Consider the following 11,815-nt stretch of genomic DNA (forward strand, 5'->3'; position numbering starts at 1 on the left):
GACCTTATCGAGAGCTAATTCAATTGTTATATTTCATTGCAGGTTACGAAAAAAAAAACTTAATAAACTCATCATAGATATCAGGACTAAATTTTGTATATACGCCAGAAGCGCGTACTGCAAGTAAAAATCAAAACTGAAAGTCCATAAATGAATTTGCAAAATCAATTGCTCAAACACATCAAGCGACAGAACGACAACTGTCATGTGCCTAAATTGGTACAGACATTTTCTTATGATGTAATAATGGTGCATTAAATCGGGTTTAATGGCTAGATTAACCTCTCACTTGTATGACAGTCGCAAAAATTCCTTTATTTTGTCAACGATGAGTGACAAATATTTACCTTTTATTCATTAGATAATAGATCAAGTAAAAAATATACATAGTGGGCAAACAATTTTTGTTGGACTGTACAAGTACACAGTCACGTATTATGGTGGTTTAAACCCTTTTTCAACTGATTTTAAGAGTTCGTTCTTATGTTGTACTGTAACGCATCTGTCTCAGGTTACAGGTAGGGTTGGGGTCTAGCTTACATGTTCAACTCCACCTTATTGTGTATGTATGTGCTTGTCCAATGTCAGGAGCCTGTAATTTAGTGGTAGTCGTTTGTTGTTGTGTTACATATTTGTTTTTCGTATATTTGGGCCATTAGTTTTCTCGTTTCATTTGTTTTACATTTGTAATTTCTGGACATGTTATAGCTGACTATGCGATATGGGCTTTATGTGTTGTTGAAGACAGTACATGGACCTATAGCTGACAGTGGTATAGGCTTTACACATTGGTTTCTTTGTCATTTTGTATCTTGTCGAGAGTTGTCTAATTTGTATTTATATCACATCTTCTTTTGAATATATACTAACTGCTTTTAAATATCAAGTGTAAACTAAATAGGGACCTTGCATGTAACATACCTCCTTTAAACTTTTTCCAACGCGAAAATGCATACTGGCTCAGTAAAACTAAAATAATTGTCACAATGATACAGCCTACACCTACTCCGACAACTACACCAAGTGAGTAATTACCTTCTAAGTCAGATTGTGTAATTGATCTTGAAAATGTTTCATTAATACCAACTGAAATTATTTTTAATTTCATTTAATACCAGATGAGTTCTTAAGGTCAATTCAAATGTAATGTATTATGAAATGTGTTCAAACGAGTAAGGTAAATCAAGGCTACTATTCACATTTTTCTACATACAGTTTTACAATATATTGTTTTGTTCAAGTTAAGGTTGAGCATTATATACATTAAGTCGATAAAAATAAAATCAACCCTGGTAGATAGTTGCCACATTGAAAATCAAAACACATCTCCTTACTTATATACAAATATTTAATGTGTTGTTCTGCTCTTTACTATGAATTTGCTCATGCATATTTTTCTTGCTTACCATTTTGACGTGTTTTTTTTTTTCGTTGAGTATTCAGAAGAATATCGTTTAGTTTTTTTCCACAACCTCAGCCCTGTTGAGGGCTGATAAAATGATTTGTTTAGTCTTGAATATTTGTTTCATTCAACATTTGTTCTTGTTAAAGTTTCACATATGCCTTACATTTTGTAGACGATGTTCAGCTAGCATGTTCATTTAAGATAACTAACTGTAATGTTATTTTGACAAACGAAACAGTGTATTGACAGAACTACATGATATAAACTGTTCATTTTCACAGTTGAGGCTATTAAAACATACCAGCAAGCGCAGACGACTTATGCCAGATTTAAAGTATATATTTTCGTTGATTTCTGTCAGTTTCGATAGAATGGGGATATCAATTTTGTATTATAAGTTTCGACAACTTCCATTTATGTCGTCGGAGCATAGAATAAATACAGTTATCTCATGTGTAGTAACTGATAATTATGTATAAGCTCTCTAAGTATTTACCTGGATATAAAGTTGAATTACAAGGTTTTATTTCCATTGATGTTCCATTACAATAAAAGCTTCTATCAGATGGAAGGGGCAAATCACATCTGCGTGATCTACTTTGGAGTCCATCATTGCGACTAATATCACTACAAATCGACCATGTTGTCCATGGAGACCAACCACCAAGAACTGTAGGAGGAAAAACAAAAAAATAAGCTCAACGCCAATAAGTTACGTCTGAAAATTTCATGACGAATGGTATTGATTAAACATGTTAGTATTTAAACACGTATGATATTATCTTTGAACGAGTTTGTTTATCGTTTAGAAATAAGATATCTTTTTGAAGAAATCAATCATACGTCCCGTTCCGTTCTTAACATTGTTAAGTATACCGTCTTATAGTAGTTAGAATTTGTACTCACTACTGAGTAAATATAAAGAAAAGCACACATTTAAGGGCATATCCAACAGTTTGAGGGGAGGTAATAACAAACGTAAACGTCGTCTATTGTTTCCCGTAATGTAACGTTGTTTCAACGACGTCATAACGGAATCACCATTGGAATTGCTATGGCCGTCTGGAAAGGGAGGGTTCTTTCATCAAAGGAAAGGGCACGGCGGGAATCGGCAAAAAACTCATACAGAATATTAACAGAAAATAGAACTCAAATCTTTGAAATCTCAAAACATTTTTGTCCTCTTCGTCTATCATAAAGAACTGCAATTATCTTGATCATTATAGACCATACTCACTAAAGTTTCAGTTTTATTGAAATTATCTTCAATGCATGCAGTAGGAATCAACGAGAACCAATGCGGAATGATTTATTATATTGCATTAGAATGCAAATTATAATTAATTCTTTATCAAACTTTTCCGAGATTTTGTCATTCAGAATAGAAAACTCAAAGTTTGATTTTACTTGAGAAAGGATGAAAAAAAAGGTTTCTTGAGAAAAATAAAATACGGTGTAAACTAACATTCATCATGCATCTAGCTTTGCGTTGAAGTGCTATTAATGTACAGTAGCTCTTTATATGAATACGACCTTTAACTCGTTAACAATGTAAAACAAAATATGACACTGTAATAAAAAATTTAAAAAAAAAAACTGAAATAGGAAAACATTGTAATATATACAAGTAGAAAATATCTGACGATTTTGGTGTTTAAGGTGTATGAGGAAACAAATATAATTTAGCAAAAAAAACAACCGGTGTAGGTCTTCATGTAGGTCTTGACTAATAAGACACCCCCTTACAAAATCAGCGGGTCCATAATAGGATAGGAAAAAAAAAACAGCCATCGAAATACCATAATTCAAAATTGGAGAAGGGGGGTGGGGGCCAAAATTTTGATCTTATTCAATTTTATTCTAGTACGGCATACATTTTACCGCTAGCAAACTCTTTATCATGATAATGTATCAATGAATTACTTCAGATCCACTTTCGCCACGTCGTAAATATGCGTGATATATTTGCCACTGGAGCAAGGGAGCAATCAATTTATCAGTTTCATATAGTGATGCATAATCATAAGTTCTCAACTGATAATTGTCTCAAACAGTTTTTCAGTTTTGGTATTTTATTTTTATTTATATTTTATTTTTAAACGAAAATTTTAGATTTTCTTTCCGCATTTTTTTTTCTTTAATTTATTTGTTTGAATAATTAATAATAAAATAGTTGTCAACATCAGTGGTTACATTGTATGCAGCCAAACTATGTAGAGGGCAGTAGAACAGAAAACAATCTCCATTGTGTATATGCAATAACTCATATATTGAAGCGTAAAACAACGGCAGTCAGGCTCGCTATTCGGCCCTTTCGATTATTCTCAATTTATTGTTTTACTGATCTCTTTTGTTAAATAAAGTTTTTTTTTCATCTACAACTGCAAAAGGCGCAACAGATGTGTTAAAATCAGCAATGTGACTTATTTGAAGATTCATGTAACCTTTGTTGTTGTTTAGATATTTTATTCGAAGTTCGTATATCCCTTCAATCATTTATCTAGATATTCTTTTAACGTATAGATAGCGCGAAACTCCGAGTCACTGCACTATGCATCGGATATTCGGCATTTTTATTTCGACTAAACGAGGCTGCAAATTTATACATCCGAGCAGCGAAACGGCCGCACCAAATTTTAGCAAAGATATACTGTCGGACGGGAAAAGTCCAGAGATGTGAATATTTCCATACCCAAATCAATCCTTTTGTTTTGAAAAAGATTTTAAAGGTATACATTAATACGACAGCAACCCAACGACCCATATAATTCAAAACACTAAGAGTCAACATACAGATTTTTTTTTATAGCTAGAAGCCTTTAAAGAATAAAAAGCCCGAAACTGCAAAATGAATAAATAATACAGAGTCAGTGAGTTTTTAGACAAGTGTTTGGTTGCAAAATTTCACGTGCTCTTTGTTAATTTCGATATGTGAAATTATAGACGGTGTAATATAAATCAGTATAAGCAAAACGCTGCATTGTAAAGTAACGGTAAAATAAATAATGATTATGGATGACGGACGTCAAGTGGCATACTAAATGAATATTCAGAACAAAAAAATCAAATGGTAATATAATATGAAAACTAACCCTGCTTTGTACTATAGACCGAGACACAGAAACGGATTTCTAACGTGTAATACTTTTGTTTTTTTAAAAGAGGGATGAAAGATACAAGAGGGACTATTTTAATAGTTTGTAATTCCACGGTTTGTATGTTTCACACCCGGGTTTCACAATTTTGACGAACACAATAGTAAAACTAACTGAATTGTTATCTCGTCCAGATACTGGTTCATTATAAATAAGAAGATACGATATGAGTGCTATCGAGACAACTACCCAAAAAGTCACAGTGTAAATACATTTGTCTGCCACACCGTCGCACTGCCTTTGAAATATTAGCGGGGAAATATAACGTTATTTTCGGAAAACGTCTTAATTTTTGGCGCAATTTGTGAGGCTTACGGGAGGGATTGAGTAAACAATATTATATTTCTCAATTTTCTTCAAAAACGAGTATGGTGACAAATATTTTTCAAAACGTTATGACGTTCCATTTTTTTCAAAGAATAACATATCTTACTTTGGCCAAATTGACACCGTTAGAAATATTTAAAAAAATCAAAAATGTACAATTCAAATGTTCATTTCTTGCCGTTGTTTGGGTCCACCATGACGTTTTTGGCTTTATATGAGTGAGAATTAATGCTTTAAAGGGTAAAGTTAGATTTTTCTTACCATCTTGAATTATTTTGCTTCAATTTGAGCCCAATTATATAAGTATATGTTGATTAAAATATCATATTTAATTTTTTTAAATAAAGAAATGTTTTTACTCCAAAATTGCAAAAATTTTCAGCAGCATTTTTTGCAAAAACGAAATCGACAACATATATTTTTTTTGGCAAAATTTGATTCTCTGTCAATTGAAGAATAAAATATCTTAAAGGGAAAAAATTCTCACCGTCAGAAATAAACTGTTGGATATGCCCTTAATAATGCCCAGCTAGAGAGTGTTCTATATAGCCATGGTAACAAGAATGGTGTGAATTGTAATTGTCATATACATGCTTTGATAAATGTGACACTAAAAAAATATTCGGAAATTTAGTACCGAATGCATTTTAATAAGGATTATGTTCATACTGACCCACATGTTTAACATTATGTTTAAGCAAATTGAAAGTCAGAAACTTGATGTGTTTTGGTTGCCAGTGGCTGTCCTCGGTCCATGTGTGTACCAAGTCAGGAATATGACAGTTGTTATTTATTTATTTGATGTGTTTAAGCTTTTGATTTCTCTCACTCGGTTAGATACTTTACGTTTTGAATTTTGTCAAAAGTTCGGTATTTTAGTTAGTTTACTTTCTGTTATAGATAAGGTTATAATTTATTGGTGTATTGATTGTATCTATGAGTTACGCTATTATTAACCATCTATACGGTAAAGATTTGTTGTTTCGTTTTACAATCATACCACATTTCCCTATTTATAAGTACAACTTAGCAAATTATCAAAGTAATTTTAGAACTTACCTGCAGTACTATTGAAACAATAAATTCCTACGTCTTCGTTGTGATTACAATTTCCACTTCCCCACTCTTCGTGTGAACAATACATAAGTTTTTGTTCATTACCGGCACAATTAACATTGTCTAGCCAAATTCTCCCAGAGCCATCATCGACATCACTTCCTAATGAAACACCAGTACTACAAAACATGAATATTGATTTATTGTTATACTATCAGTTACATAGTGTGCTAGTGATGACCTAATACGGTATATATAGGATTTGTATATTCAATATGGGATGACAGCGAAGTTCCAATCCGAAAATGGAATGTACTGACCCCATATATACCGTATAAGATCACCAACACACTTCAACTTCAAACTAACAAATTAATGTTACCAACTAGCTTAACATGTTTTATTTAGACATGTAACATATCAAAGTGAGAAAGTCTCCAATACCGTTAGCATTAATAAACTACTTTCGTTAATCATTCACAAACGCAAGCCACCATTTATAGCTTTAAATGTGTTTTATGAATTCATTTCAATATTTCATCAATTTCTTAGTCTGTTGAAACCTGTAAGACGTTTTCTCAATACCTTTTTTAATCATATTTCTAGAAACATATAGGAGGTAATAGTAAGGCAATTATCATCAATATATTAGATTACATTTAGACTTATTTTGCCGTCAATATGATACATCATAAAAGTACATATAAACGTTAATTTTCTACCTGCTATACTAAAGGCATTTCATCTACCTGGTGTTTATCTAAAATCAATTAACACACATTATTTGTCATGTTTGTTTACATTTGTTGAAAGGAATTCATTTGACGAACCAAAAGGGTATACCGTATGGCGGGTTATTTTCGCGGGTAAAACATTTCCTAGGGGCAACAAAGTATAGGAAAAATTGCAACGGTTTTTATTTTATTTGAAACTAAAATTATAATTATAAAGTTTAATGGATAATGAAATTGTTGCAGTCAAAAAGTTTTAAAACTTGATTAACAAGTGTCATTTGTTATAGTTAATTTGATTTTCGTACTCTGTTATATCCAGTTACTCATTATTTTGGTGTCATTGTCTTTATATTTCTAAAAGCAATTTGCGTTTACTAATTCCTTCAACCGTGACAACCCTGATACATACTATTGTCGTAACGCATCATCTTAATTAAACATTTCAAAATGAAATTAGCTTGCACATACCTGTATCCAAGTTGTTTACAGGCAACATGAGCATTAATGTCCCCAAATAAATCATCACACACTGTTCCCCATACAAAATTGTAGAAAATCTCAAGTCTGCTATTCACAAGACGAATATCACCTTCAAAACAATGATAATAACTCTTTGAATTAGTTAGAAATACAGTATATTAACATTTATAGAATTTATCTTTATATGAATTTTAGAACGATTGCTTATTTACTCATTTTAAATGTTACAATTAAGTCTGTGGTCTTCTGTTGTGTTTTTAGAATTCTAAGTTTTTTTATCTTCAAATTATTGGTATATAATGCTGTGTATAATAATTAATACTGTACCTGTAGTATATGGTAAATAAGTATTGTACATGCTATACGTTTAGGAACAGTCAATTTGTATCCTTGCTAATGGTGGTGAATACATCCAGGGAAAGTCGAAAAAAGCATATACAGTTTAATTTAGTTTGATGTGTCCGTTTTACTCACGATATTAAAAACAAATTGTCAATATATACTAGACAGCTATTCCCTTTGCTTATATAACATATAACAACTTACCAAAAGATTGTCCATGAATTGAATATTGGAATAGTGAAAAGCTTATGACAACGAGGTGTAGCATGACTCTGACTGAAATAACCATTCAAACAAAAACATGTAACATTAATGAGTCTCGATTAATATTTATATTCTTTAATCGTGCACGAATATATCTATTAATCTTTGAAACAATTACTATAGTGTTGATAGTATATACTTTAATGGTATGATGAACCCAAGATTTGCGTGCGACATGTTTTTGATAAATCAGAAAATAACATATTGCTATAATCCTACGGCCATTTTTTTCATGTTTTAATATTTTCAATGTTGCCACTTATGGCGATGTCTGATGTGGACAGGTTGATAATGCATAACAACAATTACCCGTTTATATTGCAGTGGAGCCTAAATATTTACGTGTGTTGACCATATTATTCTCTTACCGTCAATCTACTACTTATTACTTTTGACTTATTGACACTTATGAAGCATTTCATTTCGTGTTTGTTTTCAAAACAAAATCCACCCTAAATGAATTTAACGAGCATTAGTCATGTATCATATACTGATATTTTTTTCAGTTTTAATTCCTATATCAAAATTTGTTGAAATAACAATTTCATTGACAAATAAGTATTATTTTTCAGAAATACATACGTTTCAAATATAATCAATGACTCCACATGTCCGTTTTTTTTAACTGAGGTTATTCGTGTAACATCCTTTTAAACGAATAACATTGATATGTTGATTAATACTTGTCAATTATCATAACACTAGAAGAAATGATAACATTATATTGTATTATGTTCACATTGTTTGTTGTTTACATGCAATCGTGAAATGGGACGAAGGGCTAGGTAAATACATATAATTGTATTTTATCTGTTCAATTATAAAATATCAAAAAATTAGGTCAAATCAATTGTTATTGTAATTCATGTTGAATATTTAAATGGCTTTTATTTTGTTCTACCAACCTGCATGACAATTAAAAGTCAACAATTTATTAATGCATGTGTAGGTGTATGAAAAAGGGGCGACAGATGTATATTCAAAATGTTTAGATACAGTTTATTTTTTAAGTTCCGGTTGGTTAACTTGTCGTGATAAAGCTGCAGCTAAACAGATCCTTCTTTTCAATATATTTAAAACAAAATAATTAATCTATTTCAACACATCATACATATATGCATATATCAATGCCTTTTACGAAGTAGTTACGTTACATTGCCAAAGTTTAGCATTTTACATTTTAAAACATAATCTTTGTATACACTTTTGTAATGTTTTGGGTCAAGATATTATTTTGATGACATGACCTAGCTATAGGTGATAGTACATATTGTCTTATATTCTAATATTTTAAAATTCATTGGACGTATCCTCCAGTAGAATATTTAAATGATGTTCTTTTGTTGTCGAGAACAAAACATCACTCTATATGACTTCTAAATATTAATATCACACAATAAAAATTGATGATTAAATCCATATGTCACACTTTAAAGACACGCCAATGACCAAAACACGGCAGATTAAATAAGTAATAATGTAAAAACACGCACAAAAACAATATATGGTTTTAAACATTACAGTGTGTTCTTACAATCGTTACTGATGGGACTTTTGTAAACTAAATGCGAATCTGATTAACAATATTCCAAGGCTGGCATTTATGACGAATACGTGTATAGCATATTTTATTTTTCAATAATCGCAATTATATTCACGAAAATAATTCTTCTTAATCGAAATCGTTTATTTAAGGAAAGTACGATAAGGCTAAGTTAAAAAAAACTTTAAAATGTTTAAGTCAAATCTAACAAAAACAAACAGAAAAGGTTTATCAACATAAAAGTCTGCTTACAGACTCAAGAACATTTTTAAATATTTGATAGCTTACAATACAGCATGGGTAGTGTCCTAATTAAGTGTCGTACTCTGAACTAATATGCTTGAGAGTACCAGTAACATGATAGTGTTTTTTTTTTATCTCAATTTCATCTGGAAGTTTTCAGTTAAATATTTTGGTCTTTTTTATGATATGAAATTTATTTTAAGATATTGAAATTTAGTAATGTTACGATATTCTCTTTGCAGTCAGTTTAACAACGTTTAGTAGTCGTCATACATTTAATTATGTTTCTGTTCCACACATAATAAAAGAGATTATTCAAAATTCTGACAAATTTTGAGGTAAAGTTTCGTCCTGATTTAAAACTTTATAATTTCTATTGTATAGTGGTGTTACATGTAAAAAATTTGATTTAACGTTATATTGTAATTTGCTTTTATTCGGGTAATACGTGAAATAATTTTATGCTTGGTTTTGCATGTTACGTGTTTTATGAATGTATGCTATTCCAAAATTGTCAAATACTGAGGACTAAAACGAACGTGTGTGATCCCACTAAAGAGCACTGGATGTGACATACATTTCACATGACCATTTCTTAAATTGAGAAATGTCATATCGGAATTTATAAATTGGAATAAGGGAGGGGACAGGATTTGAATCATTTTTATAAGTAACATTCAAGACGTATCTCTAATTCATTTTTTTTCTAAGATTATTAAGAACTACATTCTTACATACATATGAAATTGATATTGAAGCAATCAGGATATCAGAACTAAAGCAGTCAAAACAAACGTGGAAGAATTTACAATTATAAATGACACATCCGTGTGACATCATTAGGCACTATCTGCATGTCATGTTAAGTAGTGCAGAGTAATATGTTCATTGAGCGTACATTTAATTAGTTTAAAATACACATTAGTGATGCAATGTACATATAGGAAAAACACACTTGATCTTTTAATTTAGTCGATATATATAAATAAAACCAGCGAGATACAAAACAATTGTATGACATTGTTTTACATTGACTGTTTAAAGTCTGGATCAAAGGTAAGTAATAAGGTTTTGTTTATTTATCATTTCTGCAACAAAAATTATTTTTCAATTTTGAAGATTAATATAACTGTATCTTTCCTCAACTTCAAAAATGTGATGTAATTTTTACTAGTTATGTAGAACAGCTGTCAATTTTCCAAGTACGATATTGTTGAAATTTAGGAGTATGATGCTTGTTTATTTTTTTGAAATATTACACCGTCCGGTGGTCTTTAATTTAAAATATTGTTTAAACATTACAAAACAAGGTTTTGAATATGTTTCCTTATCGATTTCCTTGAGCATGAAAACTAACGTACTTCAAATATAATAAATATAACTTCATTAATCTTTGGAGAAGACGTTACTAAGTTGAAGAACTTGTGTCTGATCCATTTGTCATTTTGAACAATAAAATATGTTTAAACTATTAATTGACGCATTTATGAAAATGGAAAGTGCACTAACAGTGAAACCTACCTTGTAAAAATGTGTTGTTATAAAAAGTAAAATCACAAAAATATCGAACTCCGAGGAAGATTAAAAACGTAATCAAATGGCAATATCAAAATCTCAAAAACATTAAACGAATGAATAACAGCTGTCTTAATATTTCGTACGTATAGACATTTTCTAGAGTAGAAAATAACAGATTTAACCTGGTTTGAACAGTTTGTAAGTTTTTGCTTTTGTAAGGCGGATGGTTAAATAACAGTGTTTAGCATATCAGAGTAATGGATTTATAATAATGAACAATATAGAAAAATTATTTTATATATCCATATAATTTTTCTTATCCATTCTGTATTAGAAAAAAACTAATAAATTTGAATAGATTTACTTTTGGCATGCAAGACATAAACTTGACGACAAGTATTCTATGACGTATTTCATGTTTAAATGTTAAACGCGACTTATATTGTCGGTATGGTATCTATGAGGGAAATGCCCGACTCATTTTAAATGACATCATCTTTATTTGCATGTTGTTTTTTATTGCTTTGCATCTGACGACTATTAATCAATAAATATTTACTCAGCTAAGAATCAGGTTTCAATTTGTTAGACTAGATTTCGGAGGTATCACCGTAGTTGTATATCAGCGGATGTTCATATATAAGGTAAAAACAATTTTTAAATGAACGGCGAACGAGTTGAAAATCTCAACCTTATTTTCACATTTTTTTTTAAATGACCATCATACATGTTTAAAATAAAACCCGTT

General features: G+C 30.5%; 1 protein-coding gene across 1 annotated transcript; it reads right to left on the reverse strand.

Annotated features, from left to right (window-relative positions):
- Positions 1–203: 203 nt before the first annotated feature.
- On the reverse strand, positions 204–7,718 carry LOC143055211 (macrophage receptor MARCO-like). The gene is made up of 5 exons (XM_076228345.1): positions 7,704–7,718; positions 7,146–7,288; positions 5,947–6,122; positions 922–1,086; positions 204–211 (listed from the first exon to the last, which is right to left on the reverse strand). The coding sequence occupies exons 1-5, from the start codon at positions 7,716–7,718 to the stop codon at positions 204–206; spliced, it is 507 nt and encodes a 168-aa protein (XP_076084460.1).
- Between the last annotated feature and the right edge of the window lie 4,097 nt (positions 7,719–11,815).

This window comes from Mytilus galloprovincialis, chromosome 12 (assembly GCF_965363235.1).
Source record: "Mytilus galloprovincialis chromosome 12, xbMytGall1.hap1.1, whole genome shotgun sequence".
Taxonomy (NCBI): domain Eukaryota; kingdom Metazoa; phylum Mollusca; class Bivalvia; order Mytilida; family Mytilidae; genus Mytilus; species Mytilus galloprovincialis.